A 22,644-nucleotide genomic window follows, 5' to 3' on the forward strand; every position below is an offset into this window, starting at 1 on the left:
ATATACTTTACAATCATTTATATTCAGTTTTTGGAGAGTTCTCTAACCGAAAACACAGGGCTCAATATTGTAACATTGTTTACATTCTTGCTGGATTGTTTACGAAATTGATAAACTTTATACCGTTTAGAAACTTCATTTGATAGACATATCGACAAAAAAAATGGTCTATTAAGGAAAGGGCTTTTATATTTTGACTCCTTATTAACTAAAAACGCATCTTCAATTCTAAAGTATTCAGTCTAGGATTGTACTAGTCAAGGATGAGCAAAACACGACTCTTAGGCCCGAGAACACAGTTATTTCGCAGTGCATTTCTTTTAGACAATAAATTCAAATTAAAAAAATTCAGTTTGACAGCTTCAGACGTGATAAAATTTGACCTTTTTGAACTGGACCAAATCACTACTTAACATAAAGATTCAGGACCCAATTTTTTTTAACATGTAATTACATCCACCTACTTAATAATTCATTCATTTAATATCAAGAAATAAATTGGGAAAGTGTATTAAATAAAACATGCAAGTTATACACTGTTTACAATAGGAACTATATTCGTTTTCGTTACTATGTGTAAATGGATTGATGATGTAAGATCGTTGATACAACTCATATTTGAAAAAAAACTTGTAATGCATCATAAACATTCATCTTGCATCTACATGTATTTTAAGAACGGGATTTAACTGAATTAAGTTATGAAAAACTATGTTTTTTGTTAAAAATGGCACTGACGCAGCCCAAAACAATATCGTTTTAATGAATAAAGTATTAATATATTTTGCAATACACAAAACTTGCTTATAAGTCTGTTTTACATCTATTTGGTATTTCAATAAAATATGTCCTATCGGATCTTCTTCTGTTTCTGCCTGATAAGGGCCATAATCAACGAACTGTTTATACTGCCATGGTTAGACCCCTCCTCACATATAACTGGATACCTATATATTACATATTTCTTTATTAATAACGCTGTAATGCTAGATCTACCAAATGGTCCACGAAACGGTCTATAGGTTAACTTCTTCTTTGCATTTTTTTCATTTATTCGTTTTCGGCATGTATAGAAAAGTAAAAATAGTATAATTTGCTTCAAAAGTCGTGACAATTGCATTTAAAACTAAAATGTAAGCTGTCAATTTCTGTTGAACAATATAAAAGCGAAGCAGCACCTGCACATATTTCACTACGTTGATCCAATATATATATGGACTATCGTTTCCTTCTCTGGCCTCGTTTCTTTGATTATGACCAGAAAAAATACAACCTAAATTTTGGTTTGTCGTTTTGCGTTATTCTTACGGTACGGCCCCGACTAGTGTGTTATGCCATTGTGGGTTTTTTTTCTGGTTTTGATTCAGTCGGCGCTATGTCATCTTAATTTTACTGATGATAACAGTACAAAAGGATCCAATTCTTAAATGAAAGATGAAATGCTGACTGGTAATTATTTACTAATTTATGTATTGTGATGTATAGCAATTTACAATTGTTGACAATTGCGTTTTTACTTAGCACATAGCAAATTCATTTATAAAATCTCATTAAAGATAAAACAAACTAAAAAACATGATTACATGATATAAAATTGAGAATGGAAATGGGGAATGTGTCAAAGAGACAACAACCCGACCACAGAAAAAAACAACAGCAGAAGGTCACCAACTTACACTTACATGCTTAGTAACCTGTTTTTTTTTTATTAAAATTAAAAGAATACTAGTAGCAATCTGGACAATCGAAGGAAGTCGCATATCATAGTTAAAAAGTTGCAGTCATGATATGAAAACAAATGACGTTGTTTGATTTATTTAAATAACAATTTTGATTGGATATAATATTATTAAAGATGTGCAAATAGATGACGTTGTTTAATTCATTTCTTAGTTTTTATTAGGAATACATTTGATTGGCTATGATATCAATAGATACGTTTCCTTCATTCCTTCGTTTCCGATAGTCACCTCATCATATAAACATTAACAATAATTATTGTTTTCTTTACACTCCAAATACGATAATTTGTATATCAATAAACAATTGAATATTTGATTAGCTTTACTTTATTAATACTTTGAACATTTAAGCTGTTTGTCCACTTTGACGATGTCGAATTTACTACTAATCAAGTATCGTATAAAACAAAGCTACATTTTGTAATTGAACCCACCAAAGAGAAACTATGGAGAGTAAAGGTAGTACCATGCCGACTTTTACATTATTTCAACTTTTTGTTTATTTATCGGCGTTTTATACTACAAAAGCAGATACCATTGATCCTATAGCACGTTCGCAGATGTTTGAGACAGCTTCAAAACAGTGCTTCCATTCTTCAATACAGAACATATCTATTGTATTAGACCATGGCGTTAAACAACAATGTACCATGTTTTGTTTACAAGATCCTAAATGTACTGCTGTGTGTTATAATGCTGGTACAAACACGTGTTCTATGACTTTCAGTGGCCAAAAGAATATGAGGTCAAAAATCATGGCGTGTGAAATGTGTACATTAATGTGGAAATCAAAAGGTTTGTAGATAGGATTATTATGACAATTTCAGATAAATGATAATGTTGTAAAGTATACATTGTAGTAGGTATGTATATATTTCAAATTAGTTGATCTTCATAATATGCAATATTTAAATAAGCTTTCAGTTTGTGCTGATGACAAACGCCATACATATAGACGTTGGTAAAAATCTATCAATTATATAGAAAAACAGAGAAATTTATTTGTTAACCTTTCAATTAAACTTATTTCGTCGTTTATTAATTACATGAAGGCCACAATCATCACAAAAATAAATTGTTATAGATGGGGAAATATACATGTCTTTACAATGAATCAAGTAAAATTGTTTTAATGGTTCCTTTCTCGTCTTTCACATGCATGTAAACTTGGGCCTTATCATCATAATAATGTTTAATTAATGTTTATAATATTCAGTTGCACGAAAAAGTACGTTTGAAGAATCGTTAATGCACATTTTAAGGTCTGCTCGATTCCATATTATAAATGAAAAATTTAATCATCCTTTGAACCTGTATAAGAATGATTTTTTGAGGAATCGAATTTTTCAACAAACATGAATATAAGTAAATAACGATCACGTGAAATGGGATTTTCTAAGTCTGTCCGATTTCATATTATAGGTTTAAACAAAAATCATCCTTTTTACACGTATAATAATGATTTTGTTTTTGGATCGAATCAGTCAACAATTTAAAGTGATAATTAAAGAGAAAACAGTTTTTTTTTCAATCTTTTCAAAGATTAAATAAAAAGTGATGTGGCACGAATTTCTGTATACTATTTTTGCCGTATAGATGAAACTGCTCGGCGGTTATAATGTATACTTACATTTCAAACTTTACCCAACATTTTGTTGGACCTTTCACGTCTCTATTTTGCCAGTAAAATACGTAAAGACGTTCTTATATTGCATTTTTTTTATATAAGAAAGCGGAATAAAAAATGCGTTGTCAAATAGTTAAGATTACTTGTTACCATCTGTTAGTTTGTAGAGGTCTTACATACATTCAAGGGCTTGTTCAATTAATTACACCATCAGAGATACAACCTGGACAATATGTAGGTCTTTTTTTCTTGCGTAATATGGACCAGGTCACTATAAATAATGTAAAATAGAAAGAAAAAAAAAACACACAAGCGGCAAACATTCATTTGAACAATTAAGAGTATATTTTCGACTGTTTTGATTGGTTCATCGCTAGTGAGTATTATGTAGACAAAACGCGAGTCTGGCGTTCACAGCTATAATTAGCATGTTATGTTCATATTTCTACGTGAATATTTAGAATAGAAATTAGTCTTTCTTATCTGCTTAATGTCGTATAACACATAATCTGATGATAGTAATATTTAATTTTATTTTTTATAGAAACAGTCTGGGACGAACATGTTTTTTTCACCTTTAATACATATTTTTATCATATACTTAGCATTGATATGATAGCTTTTGCATATGTCTATTAACCAATTAAGTACATTATTGCCAAAAATGACTTTTTATTAAAAAATACATATTTTCCGTAATGGCCCTGTTTTTTTTCTGTAATGGCCCTTCTGTAATGGCCCTGTTTTTCTGTCATGGCCCTGTTTTTTCTGTAATGACCCTGTATTAATGTCCAGTTTGTCTGTATTAAGCCCAGTTAGGGTTTTTAATAAAGTCAATAAAATAAAGTTGTAAAGAGTATAATAGCTTTTTATATTGGTTTAATTTAGTAACCAGCAACACACATTAAAGAGTTATAAAGAACCAAATAAAGTTCATCCTGTTTTTCAACACATAATTTCTTTCAACTTAATATCTTGGATATTTGGTATATTTAAAGCTTTATCATGGTGAATTACAACTTATGTTTTTCAAACTAAAATGTCTCAAGAATAGGACAATACAACAAGTTCGTAGCAACACATATACTTTTGTTCAGTTGGTTAATAAATGTATTAAGAAATGGGTGTTTTTATAATGGCCCTGCTATATGTCCTCGGCGTTCGACTCCGCCTCGGGCTGATATGGGGGTCTCAAGATGATACCCAGGCTGAATTGCCCTTATCGGCTTCCGTATGTGTCTGCTTTCTGTAAACATTTTAATCAATGTACTCGGTTTTATAATTTATGATTTTTATTTATACCTTGTTGTGTTTCAGGGAAACACGATTTCAGAAATCCAAAGTGGAAAATGCTATTTAGAGGCACAAAGAATATTGGTCTTCCTGTTCATTTGTTGTTTAATATGAAGGATTCATTGAAAAATCCAGATCCTAAATTATGTCAGAGTATTAATACAACAGCTTGCGATTCACATTATCGAAGTTCCTTTATTGATAAATGGACAGAACTTGTGATCTTTCAAGTAAGTTCAAATTTTTGTATACTTTTTTGATAAGCATTCTAAATAATATATTGAAATCTTAGAAACGAATATTCATCTGTTTACAATTTTGTTAAATAAATCTCTTCGTATTTATATGTAGGACTCAAATCTATGGCGGGTTTCAAATCCATGGCAGATTCCTAATCTATGGCAAATGTGACGTTACAAATGGCAAACAGATCAAATCTATGGCAGATTTTTGTTTTCTCCAAATCTATGGCAGATCTTTAAATTGCGTCACAATTGTTAAAGGAATAACTAGTTGGTTCCATGAATGGGTTAAAGAGGTACCATGCACAGATAGGAAAATGTTTATGGGACAAATAATTTCAATCTTGAAGTCTGTATTCAGGTATATGAATTCATCATTTACGACTTTTTTGGTAGCCATCGTGATTTGGTTGACCATTATGAAACGTTTATTTCACAAATGTTTATAGACATGCTCCTGTTAGATTTGGAAAGAACAAAATTCCGCCATAGATCATGACATTATAAAACTTGCCAAAGATTAGGATTATAAAAAATATGCCATAGATCTGGAATAGCATGACGTCACATTTACCATATATTAGGAATCTATCATAGATTTGGAGCCCACCATAGATTTGAGTCCTACTTATATATAACTTATACTATGGCATTTTTCATATTAGACACCTTACTAGCCTTAGGTCATGATATCAGCTCGAAAGCATGTCGAAAGCCGACAGACTCGAGGGATGATTTTGACCGTGGGCTAATAAGGGGTCTAATATGAAAAATGACCTGTTAATAATATGTTCTTTTAATCACATACTTCAACCAAAAGACATACAGACAAAAACAATTTTTAAAAACTTTGAAAAAATGTTTTTGTTGTAATTTTTGTTTTGCATTTTTTCAATAATATATTTTCCTGATTCTTGATATTTTCTTTTTATTCAACTTTGTTATGTTTTACACCAAACAAATCGTACTATTAAGGTATATTTTCCAAAAATTTCCGAATGACGTCGAAATGTCATGCGATAACGTTACAACAAAGCCAACCTCCGAAACAGTGATGACATGAGTGAGGGAGCTCCTTTTTGTAGAGAAAGGGAAGACCCGAACGATAACGCTGTATGGAGTTTGCAACAAAGTATGCGATAATAACCGGAAGCAGTTTGAATTAAACGGAAGCAGTTGATAACAAAAGTCATATCACACGTCTAAGGCAATTCTTTAAATTTAATGAATAAATATATGTACAAATAATTTATCGTGGGGTACAATTATATTATTATTTTCGATAAGTATATAATTAATATTAATTAGTCGCAAGTCAACTATGCACAAGATCATCTAAATAACTGTTAGAGAAATCCGTTTGTATTTGCATAAGGCATTAGTTGTGCCACAACTCATTTGTACAATTGTGCGTTTAGCCACTAGTTTTGAAAACATGAAGTATCATTAACGCAATTTACTCCAAACATGAAGTACATGTAAAGGTATTTTTAAATTTGTGTGTCATTGTATACTCTAATCAGAATTATTCTATAAATTAGTTTTTACGGAATAAAAGTATGAAGGAATATAAAGTATATGGTAAATATTTGTATAGGCGAATTAAAGCAAATGAGTTCTATATATTGGCGCACTCGATATCGTTGAAAAATGTTATTTAGCGCAAATGGTACATAATGAAATAACAATTGGCGCAAAAGTACATCGGCCTCATTTTTCTGCTTTGATTCAATGGAATTGTAACTTGTTTGCTGTGTTTATTTTTTTCAATGTAATTTAATGACAAATTGTGATGTATATATTTATAGGTCAAAGTTGAAATGTATAAAAATGGGAAAAGAGTGGCTTATTTGAAATTTGGCGGTTTCCCAAATTATGACAATGTTAGCAAGTCTACTTGGTTTAAACCAGAATTTCTACAAGACAGTTCATATAATGATTTGAATAAGCATATCAAGAGTTCAACTTTAAACACGTAAGTCAACACGTACACGCATTATAAATTCATAATTATATATATATAAGGTCAAATTGCAAAAGAAATCCGCTAAGTTATCTATCGATTTATTTTTGATTCGATCATTAGTAGAACACATGTACGACACATGGTATGTTTTCAAAGTCAAGGTCGTGTCTTTTGGAGTCGTAAAGAGGCTTGCAATAGGTTATAGATTGGAGTCATCCAGCTGCATTTAGCAAACCATCGTTTTATGCAGCAGACCTTTTTTCGATGGTTACTTTAATCCCAACTTTAATTTTATAATATTGTATAAACGTGTATAGAGTTGAAAGTCATATACAGTAACTGTCAACCAAATGACCTCAACAAACACATCATTGATATAAAACATGCAAAGAGTTTGTTTTGTCGATTGCCAAAATGTTATGTTTTTATTTATGTGTAGTCCATTTACATTTACTTTGATGACTTGAGACATTCATTATCTCTGTATATTTCAGGTATGTCGATGTTGGTAAAAATTATAAGTTTGACGTTACCACGTTTAACAACTGTACACAAATGTGGTTTATGATTGCTGATGACAAGAACCAGAATTGCTTCAATATTCCAAATTCAAATTTAATGCCGCCATTGTTCGTGTATTCGACTACAGGCACACACGCGAACACTCCTGGAGGTAATTATACTATACATTAAACATGACTACTATTAATTTACTTCTAATACATAATTAGTTTATTGCTCGGAAATAGACATAGAGGGAAATATAATTCCGTTATTTCATTTCTTTTTTTGTGTGTTTTTTTTTCTTTTTTCTTTTCTGCGGTAGTTTTATATTTTACATTTTCAAATAAATAATCTCAGAAGCTGCTTTGAAATTTTCAAATTTTACTTATAATGCAGATTCTAAATTAAAAAAAATAATGTTTTCGTCTATAAGGTAACTTAATACCAATATGAAAATAAGAAGATGTGTTATGATTGCCAATGAAACAACCTTCCACCAGACCCAAATGACACAGAGAGTATCAACTATAGGTCATTGTACGTCCTTCAATAATCAGCAAACCAATACCCGATAGTGTACAGTTAGTAAGGTTCAATATAAAGTTAGTAGTGGAGTTGTGTCCCTTTAAACAAAAAACATGGCGATGAGAAAAAACTTAAAGGTTTCAATAGACGATTAAATGGATAATGAACGATTTGAATTAATTTCATGCAACACATTTGAAGCTAATAAGTTGTTAATGTTGGCATTTGCTTTTGAATATGGAAGTTGGTTCATAATACTAGCAGTATTGGAAACTTGAATCACTTTTATAAGTCACTAGTCTAAATAACAAATGTGAAGATAGTCGGTAAGATAAATTCGTTACATAGTGTGCTAGTGACCTATGACCTAATACGATATATGGTGTCACTAAATTCCATTTCTGACCCATATATATTGTATTAGGTCACTAGCGCACTATGTAACTAATAATACTCAAAGATTGTTACAAATGTTTGGAACATATGGGTTTGACAATACCAATGCGTTAAGCGTAAACAAATTAGAAAAAAAACTCGGTAACTACGAGATTGAATGATAAACATCAGTCCGAACATACCAAAACAACAGAGTACTGATAGAAAATATTTAAATGTCATGAATCATGGTTCTTTTGCAGATGTTGGTTTTGCTGATGTCTTAGCCATATATGGTGACGTAGAAACCTAGACATTCAGATCGTTACATTGTCACTTCATGAGTTAATCTGACTCGTTCATGCACATTAATGAAACAAACTTTCCACTGTAAGAATGTTGAGGAAGAGCGGGTCTTTTATATGTACAAACAATGCACTTTAAGCTAAATAAAATATTGTATGTACACCTATGAATATTTATGGTTCTACATTCCGTCAAGTTAATATTTTAGCATTGTATAAGATCATGTTTTTCTCTGCCTGTTTATGACGTGTTTACACTAAAAAATTGGTTGTGTGTTATTAAATTTTATAATTACATTATTTTTTTGTTTTATTTAAGGTGGTATGAAAGTCTCAAATAAAAATGATAGAATTTGTTCACATTGCCAAAACGTAGTATCTTTTAATATATGTTGAAAAATATAATAAAAGTGATAGGTCACCCCGCATTTTCTCAAACTACAGGACGTGACAAAATGACAAATTTTGTATGGATTATACAGGGGAAAACACCATTTTGGGATTAGAAACAAAACAAAATGATAGAATTGTTAAATACATGAGGAAAAGATAGATTTTAGACAATGCTTTGAGAATATCAAAAGAAAAGATAGGGTCACCGTACGTTTTCTCCGGCTAAAATACAAAATAGGAAAATTCCATGTAGATTCCTTCAGAAAATGCACTGTTTTAGAGTTACCTCCCCTTAAAATGCCAATTTAATTTTTTTTTAAGACAAACAAAATTAATCAACATTTGCAACAATATTAGAGTCATAAGAAACATCAAATTAAAAAAAAATATGCATATGTTTTTTTTATAACTGAATGGATAGTTTTCATTATACAACTTATGTACATATAATTTTTTCTGAGGAAAATTCTTTAATTTGTCCACATTTAGAAAGAAGAAGTTTACTTATTTTTAATTGCTTGCTTCCAGAAAGCAATTCGCCGACATATTTTCCGTATGCATAGTGACCCGAGCGTAACCCTCCTCGTAAAAATCCGGTGATCGCAATACGCATGGATCTGTCATTGAAATAAACAAATCTCTGATTATACATGTTTAACTCGTGCTCAATACCTATGCTTTTTATGATTTGTTTACTATAAGGTGACAATCGGTTAAACTCGGCTTCAAAACACGGCATTTAATGAGCAGACATATTTGTTAAATCATAACAAACAGAGAGAGAAAAAAAGGAAGATTATATGATATATTTGCGAAAATAATGATAAAATCGTGCACAGATGACTAAGTTTGAGATATATACATGCATTGGTTCAAGAATTTGATAAACATTATTTTTAACCACTAACTCGTTTCATATGACTTTAAGTTATATTCCTATAAATTGGTTCTTTTAAATGAAAATTCACATTGAATATCTGCATTCCTGCATCAAATTTTATACTTACTTAATAGAAAATGTGGACCTTTGGTTCTCTGTTTTATTGCAATCCAAGATGGAGGAAGACACCCATACCACCTTGATACGTTTTTTATTGACTTACAGCAATCTCGCTTAATTATGAAACTAACCTTCAAAATGAAGTGTAGGATTTATGATGACACACGTTTTCACAATTAAATGCACAGATAAATATAAGAAAACCTTTATAGTAATCGCGTTTTCATGATCATAGCGAAAACATGTAATTATAATCATTGAATGCTTCTATTAGTAATTTCATAGAGATGTAATTTAAAAAAACGTCGACCGTGATCACGTTTTAAGAATAAAACGCTTTCGCACTTCATACGAAATGTACATCGGTAAACGCCTGTACACCACAGTGAATTCACACAATGAAGTGGTCAATTCTAAAAGGAAGTTTGCCTATCTTTCATTAACCGTACGTTCTCCATATTCGGTACTACAATTGTAATTGTCTAAAGTCTTTCGATGAATATAAAAAAGAAGATGTGGTGTGGTATGATTGCCAATGAGACAATTGTCCACAAGAGACCAACATGAAACAGACATTAACAACTATAGGTCATCGTACGGCCTTCAACAATGAGCAAAGCCCATACCGCATAGTCAGCTATAGAAGGCCCCGATATGACAATGTAAAACAAATCAAACGAGAAAACTAACGGCCTTATTTATATGAAAAAAATGAATGAAAAACAAATATGTAACACATAAACAAACGACAACCACTAAATAACAGTCTCCTGACTTGGGACAGGCACATACTAGATAGTGTGGCGGGGTTAAACACGTTTTGTAAACAGTCTTTTTCAACTGATTTGTATATATTGGAGAATATAATGCAGTGGTTTACGTTTGTTATTGTATATCAAATTTGTTTTGGTTGATTTTTTTTTAAAATAAGGCAATCTAATTGTTCTCGTTTGAATAGTTTTATATATAAAAGCAAACGTATACATTGTATACCACTGTTCAAAATAAAAGTCATCAATTAATATAAACTTTATATCGAAATGTGAGTGTTATATAGCGTGCTGTACGGTTTATTCTTTGGTCATTGTTGACAATCATATGGATGGTGACAAATCAAAGATATACAGAAATATTATGTTGCCAATAAAAGGCAACAGTAGTAGACCACTGTTTAAAAGTACAAACTTAACTGAGGGGAACACATCAAATATAAAAGAGAAAAAAACAACGGAATAACAGAAACACTGCCGTGCAACAAAAATAAACGCCAACATTCATGGAAACGGACTTTCTTATTCGGTCCAGGGTTGATAGATTTAATGAGTAGGCAAATCTTATATGACAATGATAAAATATATTGCTAAAATAACGACACTACGTGACAGGAATACAGTACAACACAAGAACTTTCTTGACAGAGAAATGCATTGATAAATACGAAATTTCAACATCTAAAATGCAGAACAACGGACACCTTACTTAACTACCGCACAGTATACAGCGAACAGCGACGTTATTCTGCGACGTATATATTATCTTGAAATCAACAATACTATGTGTAATGATTTCCATAACTTATTTTCGTTATACTATTCCAAATAATAGCATTAATATAAAGTTCTTGAAAGGCTATTTTAAATACATGCTGTGACGACGTCATAATTATGTTGTATATGAGACGAAATGTACAGTTCCTTATATTATGTACATTGAAAAACTATAGACAGAAAGACAGAAAATAGGAACGAAAGATACAAGAGGGACAGTCAAATTCGTTTTTAAGGTTCTCTGAAAGGGTTAGCAGATCCTGCTCCACGTGTGGCATCCGTCGTGTTGCTCATGTTATAAATAATCCGGTAATTAATTCGGTAGGTCACATTCATGAAAATGAATTGGATTATAGTTACGACGTAAGGAACATATCCGATATCATATGTGAAACGGTTATTCCACAACAGTCATCCAACTCGTGATGGTCTCTATAAAAATTACGAAGAGATGATTTCAATTCCACCATTTGGAACTCTTGGTTTAATAGCTTTGTTGTGAACAGCAACCCTCTATCAAGGAATTCATGATTGTAAAAGCAAGCACGGGAATCACGTATCAATTCGGTTATATATACCCCGTATGCAGGTACTGCTGGAATGTTGCTACTTAGAAATGGAAAGTTCACACGTGGAAAGCTGAAATCATCTCTTTTGTGGTAAAGATTTGTTTTCAAACGACTCTCATTGTGAATTTATAGATGTAACTTAACTGTATCTGCTGTATCCTTTATCTCCAGTTCGATTGGATTGATGCGTTCGACATAGTTACCAAATTTATAATATCATCTTCATAGCAAAAAGTAGCGTTCAAGGATATTGCTAACTTCTAATCTTTCTTCCTAAGAAGTTTTTGTATGAAGGAAGCCTCATAATGATAAAGAAACAAGTCGGCATTCAATGAATTTTACAAGTAGCAGTACTTACAAATGCTTACCTTCCGACTTTCATATTTGCAAATGACATCAGAATAACTAATTATTTAACTTTTTGTCAAGCTACACGTTTGATTGAAATGTAAAAGTCAAATAAAAACAGCAACATAAATACCGTAATCTTCGAACTCGATGACTGACTGTTATGAATCACAGTTATGGCCATAATCAATAAATAACCGTCTGCATTATATTTAATTGAATTCCAAACACTTACGTAATATTGAAAGACAGATCTGAATATAAACAGGAAGCAATGATTGTTCTTTTCTAGGTTTGGATATTTTTAGTTTCCAATGGTAAACTTTCCACAATAGATCACAACAAAAGAAACGAATTTTCGTTCCCTAATCAAACCGTATCTTATAATTTTTTTAAAGTTTGTGTCTTTGTGATGTCAGGTTTTCCGGACCATGTGATGTTCATCTACGTTTTATTTTCCTCTGTTTGTCTTTTTGAGAAGATGTCAGATTTGGTGACTGGTGGGATATATTACCATATGATGTAGGGAATCATACGTAAAGTTTTATGTATTTTAAGGAACAGAATGTTATACGCGCATCTGGCGTACTAAATTATAATCCTGGTACCTTTGATAACCAATTACACCACTGGGTCAATGCCACTGCTGGTGGACATTTCGTCCCCGAGGGTATCACCAGCCCAGTAGTCAACACTTCGGTGTTGACATGAATATCAATAATTTGGTCATTTTTATAAGTTTCCAGTTTACAAACCATTAATTTTTTCCAAAACCGAAGGATTTTCTCATCCCAGGCATAGATTACCTTAGCCGTATTTGGCACAACTTTTTGGAATGTTGGATCCACAATGCTCTTCAACTTTGTTCTTGTTTGGCTTTATAAATATTTTCAAATGAGCGTCACTGATGAGTCTTATGTAGACGAAAGTCGCGTCTGGCGTACTAAATTATAATCCTGGTACCTTTGATAACTATTATCATAAACCTGGTATTTTCGATCGGAATGTTTATGTATATAATACTATAGGACATTTGAATAATCTATGTATGTCAAAGAGTCATGAAAGAGTTCAAACTTTGTAGATGATAAGTAATGTATACGTATGCATTGTATACGTATGCATTGTATATATATACCAATAATACCGATGAGATGACACAAACTGATCGAAGAACATAATACCGAGTAGTACTTTACAAGACAATGCATTTGTTTCAGTGTCTAGGTTTTGTAGTTATTGTATTAGCGTTGGAGGTTTCAAGTAGTGAAATTACTGATTATAATGACGGTTTGACTGTAAAAGACATAGTTTTGGAAATGCAAAATGCAATTAAACATCTAAATTTGCGAATAAAAAATCTTGAGACATCAGAGAACCGTTTGCTCCTGGAACAGAAAAATTCCAAACAGCATATAGAAGCACTGGAACTTCGACTTTCAAAAATACAACACGATCTTAAAAACTGCCAAAGAATAGACCAGAGCAAACAACCTGTAGATGGGTTCTTCGAAAATGGTGATCCATTAAGAAAATTTAATAATGCAAGCAAAGAGCGAGGTTCACTATCAGCAATCAGAAAAGGTAACTTTTTTTCTTCACAAAATATCGATAGATTTGAAAATTAATCAAGCATGTCTATATAATAATTTTTAAAAGGAGTTACTGGAATGGTAAAAGTGCAACAGTTGTTTTCCCAAATTAAAGGAGAAAGATATTTTCCGCAGTATTTGTTTTATTTAGAGAATTAACATCTAAAAGTTATTAAACGCTTTCTTTTTAGAACGACTCTTAATACCAATGCCCACACCGACACCAGCGACTACAATTTCCGAAGTTGCATTTTTTGCCTACATGTCACAACCATTAACAAACCCAAGTGGAGAATATGTAATCAAATTTGATGTTTTAAAGATTAATGTTGGAAACGCCTACCATCCGCACACTGGGGTTTTTAATCCACCAACTTCGGGTATTTACGTCATGGCTTGGAGTCTGCGGTCAAGAATTACAGAAAGACATTCAACTGAACTTGTTGTTAACAGTGATGTGTATTCATCAATGTATTCATATTCACATAATGACGACGACCAACACAACACAGGAATTGTTGTAGTTCATGCGAACAAGGGGGATGATATCTATGTGCGTATCAAAATGGACAAGCATGTTGGCGACATATGGAGCGATGCTTATGGAAGATCAACATTAGCTGGATGGAAAATATATTGAGCTGTAGATAATAAAGTAAATGTAATTGAGGTCCCTTCATTTTTAATATAAACAACATAAAATATATATTTATTTTTAAAACAATTAAATCATCTGTGTTCCATCGTAAGTTAAGCGTTTGGTTTATACAAAAACAGTTGTAGAATTGTCGGCTTAAAACATGGTCATACAATTAGCGTACAAGTAATGATTTGTTTTCGTAGTTTTTCAATTGATGCATCAGATATTCTGTTTTGATCAATGGTTAGCAATGTTCATTGAATTATACGTTAGAATTCTAATATGCAAATGCATCGATTACGTATGGGCAACTAGTTATCAAAAGTACCAGGATTATAATTTAGGACGCCAGACGAGCGTTTCTTCTATATAAGACTAATCAGTGACGCTCAAATCAAAAAAATTATAAAGACAAACAAGTACATAGTTGAAGATTGAAGATCCAAATTCCAAAAAGTTGGGCCAAATACGGGTAAGGTAATCTATGTCTGGGATAGAAAAATCCTCAACACTAGTTTACCGATGTTCAAATCCTATAAATCGCTTAAGATGACAAACCATATTAGCAAACTAAAATGGTGGAATTGCATGACTTCTAAAAGTAGGGAGACCAGATACCATTTACACAAATAATCTTAAGTGCAAAATGAATCTTACAATACAAACATTTAGTTTTTGTGAAAAAGAGGTAAATAGGGTTTTTTTCCTCTGCCATTCATACAACACCGTCATGCGCATATACTTTCAGTGACCAAACCTTGTCTGTTGCACTCTTTATTTGTTTCTCTTCTTTAGCTCACCTGGCACAAAGGGCCAAGTGAGCTTTTCCCATTACTTTACGTCCGTCGTCCGTCGTCGTCCGGCGAAAATTTTTCTCCTCTGAAACTAATTGGCCAAATTTGGCCACAATCATCATTGGGTATATAGCTTGAAAAATGTGTGGCGTGACCCGACCAACCAACAAAGATGGCTGCAATGGCTAAAAGTAGAACATAAGGGTAAAATGAAGTTTTTGGCTTATAACTCAAAAACCAAAGCATTCAGAGCAAATCTGACATGGGGTTTATCTATCTGTCCTGAAATTTTCAGATCTGACTACCTGTTGATAGGTTGCTGCCCCTGAATTGGTAATTTTAGGGAAATTTTGTCGTTTTTGGTTATTATCTTGAATACTATTATAGGTAGTGATAAACTGTAAAGAGCATTAATGTTCAACAAAGTAAGATTCATAAATAAGTCAACATAACCGAAATGGTCAGTTGACCCCTTTAGGAGTTATTGCCCTTTATAGTCAATTTTTAACCATTTTTCGTAGATCTTAGTAATCCTTCACAAAAATCTTCTCCTCTGAAACTACTGGGCCAGAGTAACCTAAACTTTTTTCATTTTGACCCTGTGAAAAACAAATTGTTTGTTTCACCCTCAGATGCCACTATATGTAATGCTTACATTGAAAGAAAAAAAATGTTTTAGGAAAAAACGCTTTCGCACTTCATACGAAATGTACAACGGTAAACGCCTGTACACCACAGTGAATTCACACAAAGAAGTGTTCAATTCTAAAAAGAAGTTTGACTATATTTCAGTAACCGTACGTTCTCCATGTTCGGTACTACAATTGTAATTGTCAAAAGTCTTTTGATGAATATAACAAAAGAAGATGTGGTATGATTGCCAATGAGACATTTGTCTACAAGAGACCAACATGAAAAAAGACATTAACAACTATAGGTAACCGTACGGCCTTCAACAACGATCAAAGCCCTTACCGCATAGTCAGCTATAGAAGGCCCCGTTATGACCATGTAAAACAATTCAAACGAGAAAACTAACGGCCTTATTTATATGAAAAAAAAGTGAACGAAAAACAAATATGTAACACATAAACAAACGACAACCACTAAACTACAGGCTACTGACCTGGGACAGGCACATACATAAATAGTGTGGCGGGGTTAAACACCTTTTTCAACTGATTTGTTTACAGCCCGTAACAGAGAAGTGATCGAATTGGTGTTTCTTTACCGTCAAAATTAGCTACGTTATCGACAAACTTAATTGAGTGGTGACCGAACTATTGGTACTTTAACGTTAAAAAGATTGACAATGCTGACAAACTTTCATGTGTTGATAATCAAGTTAATACCGATAATATTGAAAATAATTCTAATAATATGAAACAAAATATGTCCATACATCATTTCGATTGGGCGAAAAGTAGTAATTTCTTCAAAGTCAGAACAGAATAAACAGGTTTATGGAAGGACGTCTTGATAGTATTATTTCATTTACAATTTTACCCAAAACTAAAAGAAATATACTGGTAACAATTAAAAAGGTACTTGATATGAATGAAGTCCTTTATTATGTGTGATGGATGTGAATTCAATCAATAACTTTGAAATGTTTTCTCATATGTATACACAAATGGGAGGACTGGTATTTGTACTTCTGTTAGAATATGTCTTCGTCCGTTTCACATTCCAAACTTTTTTTCTAGTACAGTTTAAACGGGAAAATTTTGTTGAGAATTTTTTTTGATATGACAAAATAACTAGCAAAACTATTTCTTGCAGTGGCACACACAGACAATATTTTTTTTAGTAAAAATCAGTAAAAATAATTTCTCCAAGATATACCATGGCCAGGACCTGGCAGTTTTTAGCAGTGTACAAATAAAAATCGTCCGCAAAACTGCGCTTGCTGTCATTTTGATGGATCATGCAACATTTCACATATTACCCATAAACAACAAGGTTCTCAATTACTAAAAACAGTTCTATAAGATAGTGTCTAATCAGAGTAAGCATATTAACTTCCTTATATACAGTCGAATTTGTCTCTAGGTTTCACAAAGCTAGTTCTCAAAACGTTTGTATCAGCGAAAACCTTTTTCTTTGACTTTTAAAACGTGTAGAGGAAACGGATGTCCTTACCATTCACTTATAATATTCCGTATTTCAGATTTTTTTTCGATAACGTAAATTATACGACTTTTTTATGACTACGCGAACGTGTGTAATTTATTTTGCTGGTCTTTAGGAAGACAATTTACAATTTATAGTGAACGGAGGCACTTATTCATAAACTTATGCTTCTGTTTGGAAACAAAAATAAATTCCCAATATATAAATATACATGTATTATATGTCGTGTACATGATTGGATTTTGTAGATATAACTACCGCACAGAAAAAGTATCATGAATTTCGAGGCCGCAGTTTCATATTCAAGGTTTTGAATTCTACCCTTGTTGAAAACCTGTGGAGTTCTCTACAGTTCCTTAAAACATCAATTATTTTTTTGTTAATTGGGTGCCGTCTCCCTGAACATGCTAACACTTAAGTCATATCGTTTCATTTTCATATTTGCTTCCCTGTTTTTCTTTGTTGTCCTGATTGTTGGAATGATTAGTGGTACAATATTTACGAAAACTTTCTGAGAATTATGAATATTTCTTCTCTGTCAGATATGGATCATTACCAATGATGAAATGAAATGCCGTATATACAGCACATCTTATAGAAGTTTAAATTTCAAATATTCGTCAATAACTTAAGATAAAGAGCAATTTTCAAATGTTAAATGGTACATTTGTATTTTTTGTTTCGATTTGAAAGAAATTTATTTCAGTTTTTTTCTGTGACAAAGTACAAGCATAACTGTACGGTCCCTTATAGTTGTTAATGTTTGTGTCATTTGGGTCTTTTTGTGGATAGTTGTCTCATTGGCAATAATACCACATCTTCTTTTTTATATGTCGGTATTGCAACAATGTATGATTGACATAATCCCAGGGACATAATAAAAAGATAGGTATGAAAAAGAAAAGTTATGGGGTATTCTGTATCAGACGAAAGAAAAACTAATACAGTGTTGAAGCCCATAAATATTCACAGTGCAAGCAGTGTATAATAAATAATCGGTGATTTCGGTAAAATTAAATGAACCTGGATAAAGTGATGCAAATAATTCTTTATACTAGTAACAACTTTCAAAGAAACAATGTATAAACTACAGCATGTACAGTGCAATTCGTTCTTGTTCTATGTAAACGTAAGCTATATTTGCCTTTTCATGAAAACGAAAGTATAGAGTTTATAGACGATATAAAGAAAACAAACTTCGACTTAAACAATGAAAACTTGGACATGAAATATTAAGTCGATGAAGGAAATTAAACTATGTCACTTCTCTTCTGAAATAAGTTTGTCGATAACGTAACTTATTCTGACGGTAAAAAAACGCGAATTCGATCACTTCTCTGTTACGGGCTGTATATAATGCAGTGGTTTACGTTTGTTATTGTATAGCAAATTTGTTTTGGTTTATTTTTTTTTAAATAAGGCAATCTGATTGTTCTCGTTTGAATAGTTTTATTTGTATAGGCAACCGTATACGTAGTATACCGCTGTTCAAAAGTCATCAATTAATTATAATCGAAATGTTGGTGTTATATAGCTTGCTATACAGTTTATTTCTTGCTCATTGTTGACAATCATATGATGACAAATCAAAGATATACAGAAATATTATGTTGCCAATAAAAGGCAACAGTATATGGAAAGCCAACACTGTCTTATTATGCCCATTTTTCATTATATGTTGTGCATTTACCTTTATATGTTGTGCATTTACCTTTATATGATGTGCATTTACCTTTATATGATGTTCACTTGTCATCATATGATGTGCAAACACCTTTATCTGATGTGCAAATATCCTTATATGATGTGCAGACATCCTTATATGATGTGCAAACATCATTATATGATGTGCAAACATCATTATATGATGTGCAAACATCATTATATGATGTGCAAACATCATTATATGATGCGCATATAAACTTATATGATGTGCAAATATACTTATATGATGTGCAAATGTACTTATTTGATGTGCAAACATTCTTATATGATGTGCAAGTATACTTATATTATGTTTAAAGATCCTTATATGATGTGCAAATATACGTATATGCTGTGCAAATATACTTATATGCTGTGCAAATATACTTATATGTTGTGCAAATATACTTATATACTGTGCAAATATACTTATATGATATGTACATATCATTATATGATGTGCAGTTTCCCTTATATTATGTGCAAACATCTTTATATGATGTGCTTGTGTCATTATATTATGTGCTTGTAATCTTATATTATGTGGTTTTATTTACTTCATTATATGATGTCGAAACGTCATTATATGATGTGCTTTCATCGTCTTTATGGTCAATGAACATGATTACGATTAGAATGATTACTGTCTACGTCATAACTGATTCCGATCTGCTTCTGCGGAGTAACCGTTACTACTAATTAGGATCAAATCTGTAGCTACCGTTTAGAAAATGGTTGAGACTTGCGATAAACCTTGCCATGTTAGTACCTCGTTTTAAGATGCAAAAAATCACATCTGATATTGTTGGAAAATTGTTAAATATATATGAAATGCAAAGTTTTGTTTAAATCGACGGGTCTTTAATAATAAACATATTCATACGAAGTCTACGATACGGTTAAGGTTATTAAATTTAATAAATAATTCTTTTATGTCATGCTCTATGAACGTGTGAACGAGGGAAGGCATTATATTTGTCAATTTCAGTATACCTAACGTTAGCATTTTTTCTATATTTTTAGAAGATAATACACGAAGTTTATTATTGTCATTTATGTAAATACTGCCTTTCTGATCATTTTAGCTGTTGGAGTTTCTCTTTGTATATTCTCAAGATAGACACAAACAATATGCAATAAAACGGACTCTGGTAGAGTAATGGTTCATATAAGGAACCGGTCATTTGAAACCAATAAAAAGAGGGGAAAGGAAAAAATAAAGGGGGCCTTTCATTTTATCATTTTTGGAATGGAAAAGTGACATTCAATTTTATATAGTTATAAATTTGCCGCGGTATAATGTTATGGCGAATTCTTCGTCAACCGTAGGCATCAATCTTTACGCCTCGTTTCGCTCACCTGAATTATTAAAACCTGAAAATTTAGTTTGAACAATTTCTTCTAGCAGAGAATTTTTCATCTGTTGCTATTATTGAATGAAGGCGTACTAAAAATTAATGAAACCACAAACGTCAAATCCAAACTAAGTTTCCTGAAGTCGCAAACAACTTTCATACTTCAGTACTTTGATTATATATGTTCTTGTCTATAACTTGCAAGAATTTTTTTCTCTATTATTAGTTATCAAGATAATAGCCAATAAGACAACAATACTCTGAAAAGCCAAAATTGCCCAAAAAGAACCTTTACGATAGAGTATAATTCAGACACATTGCACTATTTGTTTTTTTTTAAAATATATTTGTTTTTTCAAAGGATAAACGCAAAATACTAAAAGCCGCTGCCGTAAATCTTCACTTTGAAAAAATTCAAAACACCACTCTTTATCTGTAAGAGAACAACAGGTCTCAGTAAAAAATATGTGCTTTCATCGTCGTTATGGTCAATGAACATGATTACGATTAGAATGATTACTGTCTACGTCATAACTGATTCCGATCTGCTTCTGCGGAGTAACCGTTACTACTAATTAGGATCAAATCTGTAGCTACCGTTTAGAAAATGGTTGAGACTTGAGATAAACCTTGCCATGTTAGTACCTCGTTTTAAGATGCAAAAAATCACATCTGAGATTGTTGGAAAATTGTTAAATATATATGAAATGCAAAGTTTTGTTTAAATCGACGGGTCTTTAATAATAAACATATTCATACGAAGTCTACGATACGGTTAAGGTTATTAAATTTAATAAATAATTCTTTTATGTCATGCTCTATGAACGTGTGAACGAGGGAAGGCATTATATTTGTCAATTTCAGTATACCTAACGTTAGCATTTTTTCTATATTTTTAGAAGATAATACACGAAGTTTAGTATTGTCATTTATGTAAATATTGCCTTTCTGATCATTTTAGCTGTTGGAGTTTCTCTTTGTTTATTCTCAAGATAGACACAAACAATATGCAATAAAACGGACTCTGGTAGAGTAATGGTTCATATAAGGAACCGGTCATTTGAAACCAATAAAAAGAGGGGAAAGGAAAAAATAAAGGGGGCCTTTCATTTTATCATTTTTGGAATGGAAAAGTGACATTCAATTTTATATAGTTATAAATTTGCCGCGGTATAATGTTATGGCGAATTCTTCGTCAACCGTAGGCATCAATCTTTACGCCTCGTTTCGCTCACCTGAATTATTAAAACCTGAAAATTTAGTTTGAACAATTTCTTCTAGCAGAGAATTATTCATCTGTTGCTATTATTGAATGAAGGCGTACTAAAAATTAATGAAACCACAAACGTCAAATCCAAACTAAGTTTCCTGAAGTCGCAAACAACTTTCATACTTCAGTACTTTGATTATATATGTTCTTGTCTATAACTTGCAAGAATTTTTTTCTCTATTATTCGTTATCAAGATAATAGCCAATAAGACAACAATACTCTGAAAAGCCAAAATTGCCCAAAAAGAACCTTTACGATAGAGTATAATTCAGACACATTGCACTATTTGTTTTTTTTTTTAAATATATTTGTTTTTTCAAAGGATAAACGCAAAATACTAAAAGCCGCTGCCGTAAATCTTCACTTTGAAAAAATTCAAAACACCACTCTTTATCTGTAAGAGAACAACAGGTCTCAGTAAAAAATATGTGCTTTCATAGTCGTTATGGTCAATGAACATGATTACGATTAGAATGATTACTGTCTACGTCATAACTGATTCCGATCTGCTTCTGCGGAGTAACCGTTACTACTAATTAGGATCAAATCTGTAGCTACCGTTTAGAAAATGGTTGAGACTTGAGATAAACCTTGCCATGTTAGTACCTCGTTTTAAGATGCAAAAAATCACATCTGAGATTGTTGGAAAATTGTTAAATATATATGAAATGCAAAGTTTTGTTTAAATCGACGGGTCTTTAATAATAAACATATTCATA

At 31.9% G+C, this 22,644-nt stretch overlaps 2 protein-coding genes across 2 annotated transcripts; both read left to right on the plus strand.

The window, feature by feature from the left end:
• Window positions 1–2,130: 2,130 nt before the first annotated feature.
• LOC134709561 (uncharacterized) lies at window positions 2,131–8,791 on the plus strand. The gene is made up of 5 exons (XM_063569720.1): window positions 2,131–2,537; window positions 4,687–4,892; window positions 6,713–6,879; window positions 7,365–7,543; window positions 8,538–8,791. The coding sequence occupies exons 1-5, from the start codon at window positions 2,189–2,191 to the stop codon at window positions 8,585–8,587; spliced, it is 951 nt and encodes a 316-aa protein (XP_063425790.1). The 5' UTR covers window positions 2,131–2,188; the 3' UTR covers window positions 8,588–8,791.
• A 4,788-nt stretch (window positions 8,792–13,579) lies between these two features.
• Window positions 13,580–14,692, plus strand: LOC134709562 (uncharacterized). Its single transcript, XM_063569721.1, has 2 exons — window positions 13,580–14,020; window positions 14,220–14,692. The coding sequence occupies exons 1-2, from the start codon at window positions 13,642–13,644 to the stop codon at window positions 14,666–14,668; spliced, it is 828 nt and encodes a 275-aa protein (XP_063425791.1). The 5' UTR covers window positions 13,580–13,641; the 3' UTR covers window positions 14,669–14,692.
• The last annotated feature ends 7,952 nt before the right edge of the window (window positions 14,693–22,644 follow it).

Source organism: Mytilus trossulus, chromosome 3 (assembly GCF_036588685.1).
Source record: "Mytilus trossulus isolate FHL-02 chromosome 3, PNRI_Mtr1.1.1.hap1, whole genome shotgun sequence".
NCBI lineage: Eukaryota > Metazoa > Mollusca > Bivalvia > Mytilida > Mytilidae > Mytilus > Mytilus trossulus.